At 39.6% G+C, this 22031-nt stretch overlaps 1 protein-coding gene across 1 annotated transcript in view; it reads right to left on the reverse strand.

Annotated features, from left to right (window-relative positions):
* The window catches only part of MAGT1 (magnesium transporter 1), a gene marked incomplete at both ends in the record, with an annotated part of 43881 nt that extends 27452 nt beyond the window's left edge, over positions 1–16429 (reverse strand). Inside the window, 4 exon segments of the mRNA XM_084258936.1 lie at positions 1516–1633; positions 5507–5676; positions 16232–16342; positions 16346–16429. Of these exon segments, the coding sequence (XP_084115062.1) occupies positions 1516–1633; positions 5507–5676; positions 16232–16342; positions 16346–16429 (483 nt within the window).
* Between the last annotated feature and the right edge of the window lie 5602 nt (positions 16430–22031).

Raw genomic sequence — 22031 nt, forward strand, 5'->3', positions numbered from 1 at the left:
TGTTCTAGATGTGGTATGTTGCAAAATACAGCTTTGATAGTCATAGTATTTGCCTTACTTGTTGAGCCATTACATTACAAATTGTTTAAACAAAAGGAAAACCAACCTCATGGCCTGTAGTTTATTTTGGATCCTGGATCCGTTTCTTTACATTTAAAATAATGACATTAAAATATAGTTGTATGTTGAAGTTAACATATTAAATTATACTCAAAATAAAGTAAAAGAATATTATTCACTGTTAAAAAAGAAATGAACTACCTAGGCATGAAAAGACATGGGAGAACTTTAAATGCATTTTACCAAGTGAAAGACATCAATCTGAGAATTCTTACTCTATGTATCCAACTATATGACATTCTTGAAAAGGCAAAACTATGGAGACAATTAACAGATAGTTAACAAGGATAACAAGAGTTGGTGGGGAAGGATGAAGTGGCAGTGAAAATACTCTGTATTATACTATACTGAAAGACACATGTCATTGTATTTGTCCAAACCAATAGAACTTATAGGACCAAGAGTGAACCATAATGTAAGCTATGATTTTGAGTAATTATGTGTCAATGCAGGTTCATCAACGGTAACAAATGTATCACTATCGTAGGGAATGCTGATAATTGGGGAGGCTATCCATGTTTGGGGACAAGGGTAACTTGGGAAATCTCCACATCTACCTTTTCTTGTGAACCTTAAGCTACTTTAAAAATAAAGTCTTGATTTTTAAAAAATGCAGGTGAGAGAGGTCATAATTGAGAGAGCCTGGGTATGAGATCCAAGACACTGGAAAAAGGCTAAGCTTTAAACCATAAGAAAGAGATTTTCCACTAAGACAAAAAGCAAGGGGTTAAAGACGGGTACCTAGCTCTACTAAGAATTTTGATATTACATAATGGTGGCATAATGCCTGGATTCATGCAGTGATTTAAAAAGTTACTTTATAAATTGTGCACTTGACATGACAAATTTTTATTATATATTTACCACAATAGAAAATATGCAAAAGGCACTTGATTACCATCTTATTCCTATATTCTAATAGGTTAGTATTATTACAGGTCAGTTAGCTGAAGTTTAACTTTTTTTTTTAAAGACTGATTGATTGATTGATTGATTTATACATACATGCATATAAGCACTGGGTACAGTCAGAAGCGCGGGAGGGTGAAAGAATTCACCAGAGCCAGAGCGGGGAGCAGAGCAGAAGGACCGAAGTACACTGCTGAGGGGAGCAGCGGGCGGCAGGAGAGGTCTGTGCGCCATGTGGGACCCTCCTCTGGTGGCCGGGGAGCAGCTGGGGATCGAACCGGCGCTGCAGAGGCTGCGGGCAGCTTCGCAACCCAGGGCTCAACCGCTGTGCCACAGGGGAGGCCCTGAAGTTTAACTTTTAATTCATTAACTATTCTCTATCTTATACAGACAAGTTTTATTTAACTTCTTGTGGCCAGTGAAAAATGGGTATTCCATTTTATCCATAGTTTATTTCTACTTAATAGAATAAATCAAAGATCTTACCATTTGAAATACATCAGAACCTTCATCAAAATCCACCATAGCAAAAAAAATCCTGTTGGTAAATGCACTGGAGTATCGCCAAGAGTTTGCCAGGATCTGGAATTCTTCATCAGCTTGCCTGGATAAAATCAGATTTGTGAGGAAACCATATAAGGCAATTTTAAAAAGCAATCTAGTTTCTCAGCAGTAACACAGAGCCAAAGTAGCATTAATGGTTTCTTCAATGGGATAAATATCAAAAAAAAAAAAGAAGTCAGGCTCTGCTGACAGGGTTAGGAGAAACCTTCAAAAACACTGTCACTGTTATGGAATAAGACAAGCCTTATCCAAGTATTGAGGACTCGAACATAAAGTAGTAATTACTTTATTCAGCTTCATACTTTGTGCCTATTTCTTATCTCAAAGCTCTTTCAGTAATCACTGGAAAAACTCAGCTGTCTACAACAATTTTTAATGCCCTAAATTACTTCTAAGGGTTTAAAGACAAGGTTGAAGCATTTTCCCAGGGAAATGAAACTAATATTAATCCATTAAAAAATGTGAAGTACAGGGCCTCCCAGGTGGCGCAGCGGCTAAGCGCTGGGTTGCGAGGCTACCTGGAGCCTCTGCAGCGCTGGTTCGATCCCCGGTCGCCAGCGACGGTCACACATAGCACGCAGGCCTCTCCTATGGCCCACTGCTCCCCTCAGCAGTGTGCTTCGTCACTCTGCCTGTTCTGCTCTCCACTCTGGCTCTGGTGAATTCTCTCAACCTCCCATGCTTCTGACTGTACCCAGTACATGTATAAATTAATAAATAAATCTTTAAAAATATATATGAAGTACAAATGGTACCTAGCAAATAAAAACATAATCAGGGGCCTCCCCTGGTGGCGTAGCGGTTGAGCGCCGGGCTGCGAAGCTGCCCTCAGCCTCCGCAGCGCCGGTTCGATCCCCGGCTGCTCCCCGTCCACCTGAGGAGGGTCCCACATGGCGCGCAGACCTCTCCTGCCGCCCGCTGCTCCCCTCAGCAGTGTACTTTGGTCCTTCTGCCTGCTCTGCTCCCCGCTCTGACTCTGGTGAATTCTCTCACCCTCCCGCGCTTCTGACTGTACCCAGTGCATGTATAAAAAAACAAAACAAAACAAACAAATAACATGCCTCTATAAAAAAAAAAAACATAATCAGATAGCTTATTAGGGTGGAAGAAGAATCTAGGGAATTGAGATTATTGAAACCTTAAATCGGTTTTCACTTTTCCCTTATTGCCCATATACTTTCAGTTTCCAAGATCTGACAATTCTTCATTTATGAATCTTTTAACTCTATCCCTTTTATTTTCATTGCTATCATCTAAAGTCAGATCCTTTACACCTGTCATTAGAATATTGAAACTAATCTCTCCTCCCCATACCCCTCCCATCCTTCTTACACTGCAACACACATTGGTCTTCCTAAATTACTACTTTCCAAAGCTCTTCCTCCCTTTAGAAACCATGTCACTTTTCTACCACCTTCAGAGCAAGGTCTCCTAGACCTTTCACTGGTTATTCAAGGATCTTTATCATTTAATTCCAAATAATGCATGTAGTTTTTATGTAGCCCCACTATTAAAAATCTAAAATAGGATCTCTTAATTCCAGTACTTTATTTACTCTATGTCTGTACCCTTAGATACAGCATTGCTTCTAACCAGAATATCCTACCTCTGTCTATATCTGATTCATCTGTCCAGCCTTAGAGTAAGTCTTATCTTCTCCATTAGTCCAAACCTAACCATTCTTGTTATATGTTCTTCCTGAAATTTAACAGTATTATGTATACAATTCAATGGGTACTTTATCATAAATCACCTTACAATGCCAACTAAATTTTCATGTGTGAAACTCATATCCTTAACCAGGTGATAAGGGCAAGGTATCTTATACTTTTCATCCTGATAGCACAAATGTATAGAGTTACAAATTGTTTTTGCTTAATTTTTTTAATACATTTGGGGAAATGTGAGTTAAATTTTTTTAAAGATTTATTTTTATACAAGAACCAGGGTACAGGCCAGATGCGCGGGAGCGCGAGAGGATTCACCGGAGACAGAACGGGGAAAGAAAAGGCAGACTGACGAAATACACTGCTGAGGGGAGCAGTGGGCAAGACAGGAGAGGTCTGCTTCGCCATGTGGGATTCTCGCAGGCAGGCCGGGATCAAACCCGCGCTGCAGAGGGTGTGGCCAGCTTCACAGTGAGGTGTTCAACCGCCTGTGCCACCAGGGAGGCCCAATGTGAGTTAAATTTAAGTCTGTGCTTGTAGAAAGATACTAAAAAAACCAGTTTAGTAAGTATTCCACTAATTTCATCTAATACAAAATTATGAAGATGTATGTTTCTTCCCTGACATTTTTGTATGTTTCTGGTTGCTAGTAAGTGAACTGACTAAATTAGGATTAATTCCAGATTTTAAGCTTATTCACAGTTAATACCTACTATTCTTCTCCTTTTATTTACCTTTAACTTATATTAAGCATAAACTCCAAAACCTATACATTGACTAGCTCCTACCTCCGGGGAGAAAAATATTTAAGAAAAATGAGCAGGGCTTGGGTAGCATAACATACCATTCTGAAAGAAGGCTGTCAAGCACCACCCATTTCTGTTTCAGTCTGGAAGGAAGTGACTGTTGAATAACTACCATGGCTTTGATAAAAACGTTTTGGCCAAGCATCTGCAATTTTCATGTTATTGGAGCAATCAATGTATCCTTGGGGGTTGCACTCTATAAATTTTCTCTGGTTGAACCAAGAGAGAAGGCATATTTTTAAGAAATTATGATTTCATGAAAGATTTTAAGTAGATGAGGAAGGCCAATATTTTTGAGAGAGCAAAGTGATTTTAGAATGTAAAGAATTCCGGGCCTCCCTGGTGGCGCAAGGGGTTAAGACGCAAACAATGAAGCAATCCACAGCCACTGCAGCATGAGTTTGATCCCCGGCCAGGGAGCAACTCACATGGCACAGCAACCCTCTCCTGGCTTGCCCAATGTTCCCCTCAACAGTTTATTTCAGTCAATCTGCCTGTCCTGCTCCCCCCCTCTGTCTCTGGTGAATCCTCTCACCCCCCCCATACCTCTGGCCTGTACCCCAGTTCTTGTATGAATAAATAAATCTTTAAAAAAAAGAATGTAAAGAATTTCTTTGGACGGACTTCCATGGAAGTTTATCACTGAGCTGTGTTTCTGAAATATGAAATAAGAATATCTGGACTAAGGGATAGTTTCTCTTGATTAAAAATTAAAAAAGAGGCTGCCTATTCCTTCAACTGGCCTGGGTATTAGAATTTGGAACACCTACAAAATGTTACTAAATTGGTTCTTTAGAGGGTAGCTATGTCAATTCATGTCAAATGAATTCCCAGATCATACATACTGACTGAAAACATAAGTTAAAAAGAAAACACTAAAAAAGCAAAAGCTACTTTAATTTAGTATCCATTATTTTGTTTAAAGAAATATCAATCTTTATTTCTAAGATCATTTAGACAGTAAAAATTCCAAATTTGGATGTAGCCACCATTAATGCATTAATAAATATCTCCAGCTTTGGGTAAAAAGTTAAAATTTTAGAACCTGTTTCTTCTGAAAATGAGAGAATTTTTTTTTGCCTACTTTTTGGGGTTGTTGTGATGAAACTAGAATATGAAGCTGAAAGTACTTACATATGAAAAAACATTACATTAATGCAATTTGCAAACATTTACATTAAGTTGATATCAATTTACAGAATAATTACTATATTATTAAATTTTTCTGATGATGGTTACCAAAATACTTTGCTCCTGTTCTCCCCACTAATATGGACAACCAACAATTGACTATAAAAGAGCAATAGTATTATGTGCTGTTACAGACATCCTTAGCAAGGTATTATTTATGTACCCACTGAAATATTTTCCTTCTAAGATAGAGAAATGGTTAAAATCGTATGAAATATTTAATTTTAAAGTGTATTTGAAAGTTCATACTTGCACACGACACACTGTCTATGATGTTGGAGAGCAGTGAACATGACAATAACGGAGTAGTTTCTTGGTGGGGCTTTAACAAGGCGACGAAACTTGTCTCCATTCAGTCTTATTACAGGTCTTTTATTGGTCCATTCCATCAGTTGACTAACCTTTTCAGATAACACCATCTGAAAAAGACAAAAGTACCATATTGTTAATACTCTCAAATTGGCATTTAAATTCCTTTTAAGGGCCTCCCCGGTGGCGCAGCAGTTGAGCTCTGGGTTGTGAAGCTGCCCGCAGTCTCTGCCGCGCCAGATCGATCCCCGGCTGCTCCCCGGCCACTGGAGGAGGGTCCCACATGGCGTGCAGACCTCTCCTGCCGCCCGCTGCTCCCCTCAGCAGTGTACTTTGGTCCTTCTGCCTGCTCTGTTCCCTGCTCTGGCTCTGGTGAATTCTCTCACCCTCCCGCGCTTCTGACTGTACCCAGTGCTTGCATAAATAAATAAAAATAAATCTTAAAAAAAAAAAATTCCTAAATAAATAAATAAATAAATTCCTTTTAAGTAGGTAACTTAAAACCAAAGACTAATAAGCAGAGAGGTACATAGAAAATATGAGAATCCTAAAAATAAAGTTTGTTAGTTGGATGTGATAATAATTATTCTCAAAATTATATTATTTCTGGGCCTCCCCTGGTGGTGCAGCAGTTTAGCGCTGGGCTGCGAAGCTGCCTGCAGCCTCTGTAGCGCTGGTTTGATCCCCGGCCACCAGCGAGGGTCCCACATGGCACAACAGACCTCTCCTGCTGCGCCCGCTGCTCCCCTCAGCAGTGTATTTCGTCAGTCTGCCTGTTCTGTTCCCCGCTCTGGCTCTGGTGAATTCTCTCACCCTCTCGCGTTTCTGACTGTACCCAGTGCTTGTATAAATAAATAAATCAATAAACCTTTACAAAATTATATTATTTCCTGTTAAGATTTAAATACTGTGCTTTTGGTGTGAATTGTTATTCACTAATAGAAAGAATAATGTAGGTCACAAAACTTTTCATTTGTCAAAACATTCCAAAGAATGTTAAGTTAAAACAACTGACTAGTTTTGGGCCTCCCCCGGTAGCACAGGGGTTAAAGTCTCAGTACTATCAAGCTATTGCCAGCCACTGCCTATTGCCAGCCACTGCAGCATGAATGCGATCAGGAGTGAGATCCTCAACCAGGCAGCTAACCCACATGGTGCAGCAGACCTCTCCTGTCTCTCCCACTGCTCCCCTCAGCAGTGTATTTCAGTAAAACCACCTGTTCTGCTCCCCATTCTGTCTCTGGTGAATCCTCTAACCCCCTGTACCTCTGGCCCACACCCCAGTTCTTCTATGCAAAAATAAATTAAAATAAATTTTAAAAACTGACTAGTTTTATATAAGATTTTGCTTTTCAAGACAAACAACCCCTATAAAGAAACTAGAATAGTTAAAACAATTTTGAAAATGAAGAATAAAGTGGAAGGAATCACTCTACCTGATTTTAAGGTTCACTATGCAGCTACAGTAGGAAGACACAAAAAATTCAAATAGAAAAAATGTCAAAAGGCATAAAGAGACATTTCATCAAAGACAATCTTCTTATGGCAAATAAACACAGAAAAATGTGTTTGTTCAACATCATTAGCCATACAGAAATGCAGATTAAAGACACAATGGGGTATTACTGCACACCTGTTACTAAAATAAAACAGTGGGCCTCCCTGGTGGCTCAAGAGGTTAGTTAAGATGCAGCCCTATGAAGCGATCCGCAGCCACTGCAGCACGAGTTAGATCCCCAGCCAGGGAGCTGACCCACATGGCATAGCAGACCTCTCCTGTCTCACTAACTGCTCCCCTCAGCAGTGTATTTCAGTATGTTCTGCCTGTTCTGCTCCCCACTCTGTCTCTGGTGAATCCTCTCACCCCCACATCTCTGGCCTGCACCCCAGCTCTGGCATGCATAAATAAATAAATCTTTAAAAAAATAAAAATAGGACAGTGACAATAACAAATGCTGGAGAGGATGCAGAGAAACTGACTCTCTCATACAGTGCCGGTGAGATTGTTATTACAGTACAGCCCCTCTGGAAAAGTTCAGCAGGTTCTTAAAAATTAAGCAACCAACATACCCTAACCATACAACCTGGCAAGTGCATTCCTGGATATTTATCCATCAGAAATGAAAATTTACTTCTACACAAAGAAAGAGCTACATTTTGTCTGCTTCTTTTTAAATAGGCTGTCCTTGTGAGATAACAGAAGGCGCATAGTCAATGAAATTACAGTTTGAAATTAATTGCAATCATATTTATTATTCTTCAATCATCAGATGGGTGGAATCTCATCTGATGAAACAAATGTTAGGATGTGTCTTTTAATCTTTAAGTGGATCACAAACCTACTAGAAAGACAGCATTCTTTGAAATATGGATATCAGGGATCTCCCCAGTGGCCTAGGGGTTAAGTCTCAATGCTATCGCAGGGACAACCTGAGTTAACCCACATGGCACAGCAGACCTCTCCTGTTTCCCTTGCTGCTCCCCTCATCAGTGTATTTCAGTAGACCCGCCTATTCTGCTCCATACTCTGTCTTTGGTGAATCCTCTCACCCCCTCACCCACACCTCTAGCCTATACTCTAATTCTTATATACATAAATGAATAAAACTAAAATCTAAAATAAATAAAATTATTTTTAAAAAAGAAATACAGATGTCAGTAATGCAAATAAGCTGCTTCAGACTTAGGCCAAGAAAAGTAATCCCTAGAAATATTAAGCCTAACTTCTGGGATTTTCATCACCTTGACAAAATTCTCAAAGAATGCATGTCTAGAGGGCTGTAACTCAGTGACCCTAAAAGGTTTCCTAAGGGATCAAGGACCAAGTATAAAGGCATATTAATTTGTATCCCAGCATTTATCATTCTAATAAACTTTGACATATTTTCTTCTCTAGATTAGTAGCAACTAGAGAGCAGACACACACAGTATTTTAACATGTAGTAGACATTCACTAAGTGTATAATGAATTTCTATTAATAGAACCCAGCCAGGAATAGACTTGCTTTCCTATATTAACATACAACAAATAAAAAATGATTGCACACAAAAATGTTTACACAGAAATGGGACTTTTCTTTTTAATTTCAAGGAGGGAACAGAAACATGAATTCTAGAAACGCATGATCTGCCTTTAAAGTATGCCTGAATTAGCAAATACTGAAAAAAAATCTCCTGTGCACACTTCTATGAACAATAAGTTAGTTTTCTAGCAGATATAAAATAATTCCAGCAAGAGCCACAAAATGAATGCACCACACACAAAATAAATGAATATAGATTCTAAGCATATAGAGAAATATATGCTCTCTCAAAAGATTTGTATAACAAATCATTAACAAAACTTGTGTAATAATGATGCTAAGGAAACAGGTTGTTGGTAAAGGAAGTGGAAGAGCATGAAGTAGAAGGTAAATAGGATATGCCAAGCAGTGGAGGCTAATTCATATTAACGACAGAATTAGTTACCAATAATGATCAAGCGTATGGAATATTTGATTTATATTAAGACCAGAGAGATTAAACTCAGTGTCCAACAAATGAATTATTATTACCTGATAAAGTCTTAATGACTCTCATAACTCAGAGAAAACAGTATCAGTTTGCAGTTTAAAAATACGCATACTTGGGCCTCCCTGGTGGCACAAGGGGTTAAGATGCAGCACAATGAAGCTATCCACAGCCACCACAGCACGAGTTTGATTCCCCGGCTCGTCAGGGAGGTGACCCACATGGAGCAGCAGACCTCTCCTGACTAGCCTGCTGCTCCCCTCAGCAGTGTATTTCAGTCAATCTGCCTGTTCTGTTCTCCACTCCATCTCTGGTGAATCTGCTCACCCCCTTGCACCTCTGGCCTGTACCCCAGCTCTTGCATGCATAAATAAACAAACCTTTAAAAAATGCATTCTATATTTTAAGCATTTCAATTCTAATTTTGTTATATTTTCAAATGTATTTTTTTAACAATTGACATTTATTTTTGCTTAGAACAACTAGGGTGTAGGCCAGAGGTGTGTGTGTGTGTGTGTGTGTGTGTGTGTGTGTGTGAGAGAGAGAGAGAGAGAGAGAGAGAGAGAGAGAGAGAGAGAGAGAGAGAGAGAGAGAGAGAGAGAAGATTCACCAGAGACAGAGTGAGGAACAGAGCAGGCGGATTTACTGAAATACACTGCTGAGGGGACCAGCAGGCAAGACAGGAGAGGTCTACGCCATATGTGTGTTAGTTCCCTGGCCCGGGATCAAACTCAGGCCATAGTGGTGATAGTGCTGAGATTTAACCAGGGAGGCCCTCAAATGAAATTTGACAGTTACTAGTAACAGGTATTGAAACAGTTTTACATTGTATTTGATCACAATATATGATCATTCCAACAAAACAAACATGTTCTCTGACTAGCTATAAATATATAGACTTATTTTTCCAAACAGCCAGATACATAAAAGGTTTTATTGTCTCATGAAAAATGTGCATAATCACCACAGATACAGATAAATTCCTGCAGAAACTTCACTCCTGTTATCCAAACTCCAGCTAACCACTAGAAACTTCATTTCTTTTCCCAGCACCAACACTGGCCTTTGAAGCCCCCTTGACTTTTTTCATTCTGTTCTTGTGTTCCTCTCACTGTTTTCTTGAGGTCTTTTTCTTCTTATATGGGCCATGTCTTGCAAATCTATGTTTGGGTTAATTTTTCTTTGTGTAATCCAAGGATCATAAATCATGCCAAAGCCACACATCTTACCACCTCCAAAATGGGTTCTGAATCCAAATACAAAGATGACATTGGGGGTAGCACTGTACAATTTAGTTAGTTTTTCCAGAATTTCTGTGTTAGGTAGTGTTGCCTTCCCAGGGAAAAGGAAGTCAATAACTATTTGTTTCTGCTGATGCAGAATGGTTTGTTGTGAACTTTCTGGTGTGGAATGTTACTATGTTATGCATGATGGCAAGGGATCTTCAGGCAACCATGGAGGAAAAGACTGCAGAGTCTTCTTGCACAAAATGTCTTGAGTAGATTTTTCCAACCAAGCCTACGTAAATATTTACAGTATTCCTCTAGCTGTTAATTAACAGACTGAAAAGACCAGATTTCTGGTCACTCAGTCCCCAAATAAATTATTATATAGAAGACAGTCTGCCTGTTCTCATCCCCGCTCTCTCTGGTGAATTTTCTCACCCTCCTGTGCCTCTGACCTGTACCCCAGGTCTTGTATAAATAAATAAAAATCTTTTAAAAAATGAATAATTACACAGAAGAAATTATTACTTTTTAAATTTTTTTATTTTTACATTATTGTTCATTTTTAAACAATATTTGCTTCCCCATCCCCTCAGGTGTAGTCCCTATAGAATTTCCTTCAGCAATGCACCCTTGCACCATCACCTCATTCCCATGTGTTCCTCCCTCCCTCCCTCTGATCCCTCTCCCTCCTCCTCCCCTGCAGTATGTCTCTGATTTATAACTGTCTGTTTTTGCTTTGTTGTGTATTGTACTGTTAATATTTTTAACACTGATGTCTTATTTGGTTCCCCTATATTCCTGCTATAAGTGAAACCATCCGATATTTTTCTTTTTCCTTCTGATTTATTTCACTGAGCATAATTCCTTCTAGCTCCATCCACGTTGCTTTGAATGGTACGAGTTTATCTTTTTTGATTGCTGAATAATATTCCATTGTGTATATATACTGCATCTTCTTGACCCAATTACATATGGGATTATCATCCCCCAAAAGACTGCTTTATACAAAGGCAATAGGGTTACTTCTGCAGGTCAGAGTTGCGGGGGTGGGGGTGTGTGAGAGAGGATTCACCAGAGACAGAATGGGGAGCAGAACAGATGAATTTATTGAAATATACTGCTAAGGGTGACAGAGCTGAGACAACCCCTATGCCACCAGAAAGGCCCTAAAAAAATATTTTAAGGTAAATACCTAGGAGTGGAATTGCTGAAGCTCCATCTTTGGCAGGCTGAGGAATCTCCACACAGCTTTCCATAGTGGTTGGACCAGTTTGCACTCCCACCAGCAGAGCAGGAGAGTTCCTTTTTCTCTGCATCCTCGCCAACATTTGTTGTTGCTACTTTTTTTTAATATGTGCCATTCTCACTGGTGTAAGATGGTTTGGATCAAGAAGACTGGTACATATACACAATGAAATACTACTCAGCAATCAAAAAAGATAAACTCATGCAATTTGCAGCAACATGGATGGAGCTGGAAGGGATCATGCTCAGCGAAGTAAGCCAGAAAGAAAAAGAAAAATACTGTATGGTCTCACTCATAGCAGAAATTTAAAAAACCTAAATAAGGGACCAGGAAAAAGACTAATTATAATAAAGTAAAAATCAAAATGAACAAGCAACTATAAACCAGAGATACACTATGGGGGGGAGGGGAGGAGGGATTAAGGTCAAAATAAGGGGGGGTGGGAATTGTATGGGGACTATAACCAAGATGAAAAAGCACACATTGTGCAAAGATGAAAAATGATGTAAACATATATAAAATAAAATATAAAAAAACATTTTATACCATAGAGGAACACAATCTTATTTTACTTTCTGATATTCACCTACTATCTACTACATGTCAGGTACTTAGCCTTAGGCACTTTACAGCACTCATCTCATTTAATTTAGGTAAAGATAAAAGCACTTTCCCATTCTACAGATAAGGAAAATGAGACTCGGAGTAATATGCTAAAGATCACTTCAATTGCATATATACTTTAAAATTTCACATTCTTTTTCTGAAAACTGAGGAAAGGAACAAAAACCTATCTGCCATTCTAACATAACCATTTTTACTGTGCTTCGGTGTGCTTTGTGATTTTATTCCTTTCCTTATTTCATATTATTTCTCTATACACAGATTCCCAGAAGATCAAGAAATATGGTAATTTCATCAAAGACCATCATGTTTTTTCATTTTCATCATGCTGCCTCCCTAAAGTAACAGCAGATGCAAGGACTAATAGAGAGCATAGATTTTGGAATCAGACCAGAGGTGGACTCACACCTTAACTTCAGGAGCTTTGTTTCTTTTGGGCACACCCCCAAACTTTCTTACTCAGCATCAATCAGTTCCCTCATCTTTAAAACGTGGATTGGGCCTTCCTGGTGGCACAAGGGGTTAAGACTCAACCTATTAAGCTAACTGCAGCCACCACAGCATAAGTTTGATCCCCTCCCCAGCCAGGGAGCAAACCACATGGCGCAGCAGACCTCTCCTGACTTGCCCACTGCTCCCCTCAGCAGTGTATTTCAGTCAATCTGCCTGTTCTTTCCCCACTCTGTCTGTGGTGGACCCTCTCACCTCCCACATCTCTGGCCTGTACCCCTGTTCTTGTTGGCATAAATAAATAAATCTTAAAAAAATAAAACGGTTAATGCTCTGTAGGGCTATTGTGAGGATTACAGATAATGCATGCAAATTATAGTGCCTGGCTTGTAAAAGACACTGAATATTAGAAAATAAGTCCGTGTTCCAGGGAAAACACTATTTAAAGTAAATAATCAGATAAGTAGAGTAGCATTCCATTTACAACAGACAATGAAGAAATCCAGTGATTTTTAATTTATTCATTTAGGAGGTGTCCTTAAAAAGAACTGATTATAAAATCAGATGTTACCCTATTTATAACCAAATCTAATATGATGGATAGACCTAAGATTTTTAAAAACAATGTTTTCAAAAATTGACAAATAATTGTTTTGCAACAGAACACTTATATTTCTAAACTGTTTCTAAGTAGTATTGTTGTAGAGCAACCCCGATACAAAACGGGGTGCCTGACTGTGGGTCCTCACCCGTGCGCTTAAAGGACTTATCAATGCTCTACTGCAGGCACACGTGAAAGGTTAATAAAAGGTTTATTTACAAGGAAAGGGGAAATGAGGAAATGTACAGCTCTGGGAGAAAAGCGGGAGACAAAGTTTTAAATGAGTCCTACCCGATCCGCCGATCAGGAATCCCAAAATGGCGCTCTGAGAGCTGGCCGCCAGCCAGGAGCGGTGAAGCCAGAAAGCGAGCGATCCCGAGCCAGAGAGCGCCCAAGGCCCACATGTTTGGTTTTTTATATCCAACCTGGCTGCCCAACTCCACCCTCAGGTCCCAGCCACCCTCCCTTGGTGGTGATGGGATTTGTCTTTCCCAGAGTCTTGATGGCTTTAGTCTGGAGTGGGGGTGGAGTCCACAAAGCCTGTATGGGATTAACTCAGGACATCACTTCCCCCTAACAGTATCACAGTAATCTTTTTTAAACAGCCTAAAACATTCTTAATTAAAGGGAAAAGGCATAAACACTAAACATCTTTACCAGTCTATATTTATTCTTTGTTTACTGATGACAAAGATCCAATGTTAGGTTGTGAAATTTGAACAAACTTACAAGTTAAAGAACAGATTCCTGATTCTATATGCACACAGTTAACTCATTAATTAGATTTTTATTGAGGACTTTTCTGAGAGACACTGCTGGAAACAAGGAAAAGGAAAATTAGTGTCCATATTCGAGATGCTCACAGTCTTAAGGGGAAGACTGGCATATAAATATTGACAATATTGATGTGTTAAATTCATCTCGATTTACCTGCAGAAAGCAGGAAAAGCTTAGTTGAGGAAGAAGACATTGTTTAAGCTAACAACTGAGAGTTGGAACCCTCAGGTGAAAGAGTGGGAGGAATGAGAGAGAAGGGAGTTACTCCAAGCATAAGTACTGCATTTGCAGACACTTGCAAGACAATACAGAAAAATCAAGGAAGGCAGATTATTCAGTAGGACTAGTGTAGGGAGGAGCTTGGACAGAGTTGAGCCTGGAAGGAGACAGGTTATAGAGGCCCTGATATACTGTGCAAAATAGATCAAAAGGTTCTCAAATTTCAGGTTAGCATCTCTAGCAACACTATGATGGACTGGTTCAAGGACGATCAGTTAGGCATATTTGCAAAAGCATTAACTGTCTGAACAGTGGACATAATGGGAAGGGAGTGATAATCGGCTTCCTTCAAAAAATTACTGAGGTAAAATTCACGTAACATAAAAGTTAATCATTTACAAGTATATACTTCATTGCTGATTCCTTTAAAAATAATCTGCTAGATTCTTCTAGTTCAGTGACAGTAAATGAATAGATTTGCTTGTAGAAATACTACCTTTAAAAAAATTTTCAGACAATACCAGTACATAAGGTAAGATGTCAACGTGTTTCCAGAAAGAACAATTCCATCAACCCAGAGATAGCCACTGTTAAGATTGTTGTGTATCTTTACAAATTTTTTCTATACATACACATAGTTTTAACATAAAAGGCACCTACAATATAAACAACTATATATTGGTCTTCATCTTCACCATGGCTTGAAACCCTCCTCAAAAATAACATCCATTCTAATTTCAGTGTATGGGACTGCTCACTTCTGCACACCTTTGAAAACTATTTTTTATTTTACTCGTTGCCAATCTATTAACTTTTTTTTTCAAATATTCAGAGAGAAGATGCCTTCGTTTTAAATTCAGCCCAATTTGACAAGCACCTTAAATGTTTTTAAGAGTGTGTGTATGCAAACAAGGGATCAGAAAAAAAAGGCAAAACTAGCTGGCAAACTATAAATCAGGACATTCAGTGGGGAGGAGGAGGGAGAGGGATCAAAACCCAAGGGAAGAGCACAAGAGTCTAGATGAAGGTTCATGTGTGTCTTGATGGTGGTAATTTTATGGGGATAACACCTGAGAGTAGAAATCAAACACTGTACAAAAATGAGCAAAGATATAAAAATATATAAATAAAATTTTAAAGTAAATAAAAGTGTGTACACATATTGAGTACAGAATGAACAAGAAACAACATAAGACTGACTGGCCTAGGGTTTGTTCTGCAACAGTTAACTATGAACTTAGGAGTCAGTTTTCCACATCAATAAAATTAGAGCGCATAAATAATTGCTAGTAATATTTTAAAGCTCTAAGAGCATATGAGTCTAAGTCACAAATATTTCAAAACACAATGTTAAAATGCCCTTGCTTGGATTGCATAATTGTGAGTAACGAACACTATATCTCTTCCATTTCCCAAAGACAGTAAATTAATTACACAAGCAAAGGTCTTAGTTTTGTTCACTTATATATACCAAACTCCTAGAACAGTGCCGGGTACACTTGATATTTGGCCATAGATTGAAAATAATTTAACAGCTTCCACTCAGCTAAACTGCTCTGAATCAATGATTTGGACAATGTTATAAACCTAGCTTAGTTTCGCCTTTCAGATTAATTTTCAAAGTCCTGTAGTGAAAATACTACAAAATACATAGCTCTTACACACCCACGAGGACGTTACATCAACTGACAGCAAAAAGACTTAGATATTCTACAACCTGGACCTAAAGCCAAACTTACCCACACTCAAAGAAGCATCAAAATTCGTAGCAGTGTAAATTCGCAGGCCGACAGAACCCAGGTTGTCACCTACCCCACCTACGCGAAAACTTTTCAATCCCAGAAAACAAGGTGTTAGTTTTTTCCTGTAGGGAAGCCCTCAACTCCAAAATGGGAGGAATTTTGAAGCCACCAGAGACTAGAAGGGGCGTGCAAAGGGGGTCGGGAAGAACATAACAGTTCTTAAGCCCCAGAGAGAAAAGCCCGAGTTGCCGGGGACGGCGTCCTCACCTCCTTCTTTCTTTGGGCAGAGGCCGAGGGAACTCCGTAAACGAGCAGCAGCGCCACCATCATGGTCGCAGAGACACACCATAGCCACAAACGCGCTGCCATGTTAGCTCCTTACACTCCCGCAAGCGGAACTTTCCTCCGACAGGGTCTGAGGGTGGGGCGTGAGAACCGGCAAATCGGCCCCTTGAGCGTCCTCATTGGTCCTGCTCAGTCCTTCCGGGCGACCCCTCACATTACGTCACGTGCGCTACTGCTAGTCGCCCGCTAAAAGACTGTTCACTTCTAATTGGCCTCCGTTAGCCAATAGGAAAAGGATAATCTGGAGGTTTTTCATTGGTCCGCTAAGGCTGGTGCACCGCCCCTATTATGTGTATAATATGTACAATAATACCGTGAAATGACGCGTTAGCGGCTTTTCAAACGCGCCTGCGCAGTTGTGAAGCGTTGCAGCTTTTCGGACTCCAAGATGGCTTTAGGTTGCTGACGCGGAGTCTTTAACAGGCTTGGTTACAAGTCTTCGAATCAACGTCTTTCGTGTAATATTTTAGAAAAATGGGACCTAGCCAGGCTTTGATAGGAGCTAACTTAGTCACTCATTCTATTGCCAAAGTATTTCAAATAAAAAAGTAACATTGCATAAATAAAACAAAAATTAAACCTCTCAAAACAAGCCTCAGATTGGTGAATTTAAAAAATTCAGCAAAAGTAAATGTACTAAGACAAGAGCACACTTAATATCAATGAGGGGGATATTATTTATACATTTCCTTATTTTGTGTTGCGGTAACATTGGCTTACAATGTTTGTGTATAGGATCTGCCCCTTCAGGCGTTACCACATGGCATCTACCGTCAAAACACCCAAAGTCCACCAGCATAACAAGGAAAGTTTAAGAATTAAATGGGCAAGAACTTGTTGAATACTTCATGTCCCAGAAACTGCGATGTGTGCTTAAGTGACATCAAAAATTATCTTTTAAAGATTTTTAAATTCATAACATTTTAAAAGATAACTTCTTGATTTATTAGTCAAGGCACCAACAAGGACATGATTTTAGGATTATAGACAGCAGATACCTCTTTATTATTATTTTGTTTGGGGATGGCACAAAACAAAGGTGGAAGGAAACACTTCCCTCTTGTTATAATTGGTTTCCATTACACATCCAATTTGCCTGTCTAACACAACAAAAATCCTACATAGCTGAAATGTTTACATTTATTTGGCCCAGTTCTGTTCATCATAGTGGCTTGAAAAACTGGCATAGAATAGCATTGACTTGATAGCATTGACTTTACCAGGAATAACAATATACTCAAGGGAAAATAACAACAAAAATAAAATCAATCTTCCTATAATTTGGATTAAATTTGATGATGTGGAACATCATATGACTACTCTTAAGGCCCTACTGGGAAACATATGCACAGAGAAAGAGCAATTTTGTTATGTTGATGAGACAAGGAGATTGATAAAAAAGGGAAAACAGCTGGTTCTGAAGTGATGCATTGAGAGATATTAAAAAAAACAATTTAAAACCATATACAGACACATAATAAGAAAAATACACAATAAAATACACTGAGATATACTATGGGATTCCACCTGTATGACATTCTGGAAATGGCAAAACTCCCAAGGATGGAGAAGAGAGCAGTGGCTGTCAAGGGTTGAAGGTGGGGAGGACGGGGCTACAAAGGGGTCTCATAAGGAGGTTTTTGTGGTAGTAAAACTGTTCTGTCCTTAATTATGGTGGTGGTTACACACTATACATTTGTCAAAACTCAAATAACTATATACCAAAAAGAGTGATTTTTTTGTGTGTAAAAGTAACAAGCAAAAATTAAAGTAAAATTTAAAAGTACACAGAAATATCACCTATAATGTTGGCAAAAATTCAATACAGTAACCAAAGCTGGAAATGGGCACCTTCGTATTGCTGGTGGGAATGCAAAATGGTACAATATCTATGGAGGGTAATATCTAGCAAATATCTAGCAAAACTATATATGCATGTACCCTTTAAAAAAAAGATTTGTTCTTATTTATGCATACAAGAACTGGGGGGTAGGCCAGAGGTATGGGGTGGGGTGTGTATGAGAGGATTCACTGGTGACAAAGTGGGGAGCAGAACAGGTGGTTCTACTGAAATACACTGCTGAGGGGAGCAGCAGGGGAGACAGAAGAGGTCTGCTGTGCCATGTGGGTCACCTCCCTGGCCAAGGATCAAACTCATGCTGCAGTGGCTGCTGATAGCTAGATAGAATTGACTTTAATCCCTGTGTGACCAGGATGGCCCTGCATGTACCCTTTCATCCAGCATTCCCACTTATAGGTATCTATTCCAGCAATATGGACATATATGTGCTTAATATTACTAATTTCATAATTATTTGTAATTGAAATATTCTTTAAAGTACCAAAATGTCCAAATATAGGAGACTGAGTGAATATACTATAATACATAAACACCATAGAGTGTTTTGTAGCTGTATAAAATGGGAATGAGGAAGACTCATGTAAAATGACATGGATTTTTGAATATATATTGTTAAGTAAAAAAGAAAGGAAGTGCAAAAGACTGTGTGTAATTCTACACTTGTGTAAAATAGAAGAGGAAATAAAACAGAAAAATATTTGCCCATTTTTGCAAAAGGAAACAGAAAAGATAAGCCAGAAACTAAGGAAACTGGTTACATGCAGGAAGTGAAGAAAGTGGAGTGGAACATTTATGGGAGGGAATGATAGTTCTCTAAGTACACCAATTTGTATAGTTTTGACTTTTGAAATAATATCAAATGATACAAATTTTAAAATAATATCAAATTTTAAAATAATATCAAATCAAGGGCCTCCCTGGTGGCTCAAGGGGTTAAGCACTGTACTATGAAGCTGTCCGTAGCCTCTGCTGCATGAGTTCGATACCCTGGCCGGCCAGGGAGCAACCCACATGGCGCAGCAGACCTCTCCTGTTGTGCCTGCTTCGCCTCTCAGCAGTCTCAGCAGTGTGTTTCAGTCAGTCTGCCAGTTCTGTTCCCCACTCTGTCTGTGGTAAATCCTCTCGCCCCCCCCCACCTCTGGCCTGTACCCCAGTTCTTGTATGCATAAATAAATATTTTTTTTAAATAATATCACATCAAAGCATTTAGTTTGCAAGATGAATAAAGTGCTAGAAATGGCTTGTGGTGAGAGTTGCATAACAATGTGACTGTACTTAATGTCACTGAACTGTATACTTAAAATGGTTGAGATGGTGGATTTTATATATATCTTACTACAATTTAAAAAACAAATTAAGATTAAAAAAATCAAGGGCCTCCCTGGTAGCACAAGGGGTTGAGAGGCAACCTATGATGCTCTCTGCAGCTGTTACAGTGAAAGTTCGATCCCCAGCCAGGGAGCTGCCCACATGGTGCAGCAGACCTCTCCTGACTTGCTAGCTGCTCCCCTCAGCAGTGTGTTTCGGTCAATCTGCATGTTCTGTTCCCCACTCTGTCTCTGGTGAATCCTCTCACCCTCCGAACCTCAGGCCTGTACCCCAGTTCTTGTATGCATAAATAAACAAATATTTTTTAAAAAGATTTAAAAAATCAAATCAGGGCCTCCCCGGTGGCGCAGCGGTTGAGCGCTGGGTTGCGAAACTGCGCGCGGCCTCTGCGGCGCCGGTTCGATCCGCGGCTGCTCCCCGGCCACCAGAGGAGGGTCCCACATGGCGTGCAGACCTCTCCTGCCGCCCGCTGCTCCCCTCAGCAGTGTACTTCGGTCCTTCTGCCTGCTCTGCTCCCCGCTCTGGCTCTGGTGAATTCTCTCACCCTCCCGCGCTTCTGACTGTACCCAGTGCATGTATAAACAAAACAAACAAACAAACCAGCAAACAAATAAATAAAGCATGCCTCTATAAAAAAAAAAATTAAAAAAAAAAATCAAATCAGTGAGAATGGGAAAAAACAAATTGAATACAAAGAACTTTATTTCAAAAGGAAAAATCAGCCCTTAGGTGCCTGGGGAGGCACAGTATTGGGTGCATACATGGCCAAGTACAAGAACCACACCATGTACAACCAATCCTCACAATGGCACAGAAATGGCATCAAGAAACCCTGATCACAAAGACATGAACCTCTTAGGGGGCTGGACCCCAAGTTCCTAAAGAACATGCGTGTTGCTAAGACACACAGAAGGGCCTGAAGAAGATGCAGGCCAACAATAATAAGGCCATGAGTGCATGTTCTGAGGCTATCAAGGCCCTTGTAATGCCCAACACAGTCGGGGCTAACACCTCAAATGGCAGCAACTGGAAGCTCATTCAATTTACTTATGTCATTTAGCCCAAGCTTGGGAAATGTGTGCATGACCGTGTGGTCAAGAGTCTCAGGCTGTCCCCGCCAAAGACAAAATCTCAAACCCAGGCCAAGGATACCACTGCAGCACAAGTTCCCAAAGGTATGCAGGCTGTCAAAGATGCCCAGGGCCCCACAACGGCTCAGGAATAGAGAACACTGCCTGCACATGTGAGGACAGAATGACCGGTGTCTGTCACAGGCTGCTGTCTACACGGCACTGATGTAGTCATATGCTATTTGTACAAATAATCCTGAAGTAGAACCTGCCAAAAAAAAAAAAAACAAGCAATAACAGAAAAAAGAAAAAAACAAACTATAGAAAATAATATCTAGTCTGAACAATTCATAAATTAGTTGCTGTGGCCTCTCTATCACCTGGGGCCTCTGCACCTATGTATGTATGGCCTCTCTGTGGACATGTGTGTGCGTGAATGATTTGGATAAGGCACTCCTGCATGTCTGTCTTAAGACAATGGCCCACATCACAAGACTGCAGGGGACATCTAGGTAGATGTTGACTGATTGGCCATGGTCTGAGGTAGACTGGGAGTAGCTCAGAAATTACACCAGGTACCTGCACGGGAAGTCCTCCCTATATAGTGGCCAATATATCCCCTCTGCTCCCCACAAAGTTGATTACCCTTTCTCTCCCCTAGAACCTGCTTCTCCTGCCATTGTCATATAATCACGCTTGTTCATTACTGCTAATAAATAGAAAGAGTGCTGCTCACTGAGCAGCAGAGTCTTGCCTTGCAAACCTGCTCCACGACTAGTCCCTCATCATGGCCCTGGGGATGTGCTGGCACATTCCCGACCCAACAGTTACTTTGATTATAATCTATTGAAATATAGGAAGAAGTAGCTATATGAAAATATTGAACTCTTCTAAGGTGGTTTTTCATAGTTACATAATATTTCTGAAAATATATTGCATATAATGTAAAAATATTGACATTGTTGAGAGTCAGAATTCTCATTGGAAGAAGTGAAATACAAATACAAAATAAGGTGAAGAAGAACTTTTGGGGGTTTTCCTGGAATTGGTGGTAATTGTAAAAACTTATCATTCATAACATATACTGTGAGCTTTATTCCATAACAGAAATAGAAGCAACGACAGTTCATTATCAATGAGTATGCCTAGTGTCAGATGTAGGTTGCTAAACACCATCCTTAAGTTAGGACTCCTTGCAGAAATGGCTGATTCCAATGCTAGAGCAGAGAAATCATTAGATGACCCTTGAATATCTTCTGTCAGAAAATACAGATGTGCTTAAAAATATGATGGAGATATGTTAAAAACCAGCAACAATTACATTTAAGCTATAAGTTAGCTGCAAGGGAATCTTACTGACCATATCTGGGACTATTGATCATTAAAGTAAATCATGATGGTAATGGGTTATAATCTGTTGAACATATGAACCCACACTGATAAGGAAAAAATACGGGAGAAA

Source organism: Talpa europaea, assembly GCF_964194135.1.
Source record: "Talpa europaea genome assembly, chromosome: X".
Classification (NCBI taxonomy): Eukaryota; Metazoa; Chordata; class Mammalia; order Eulipotyphla; family Talpidae; genus Talpa; species Talpa europaea.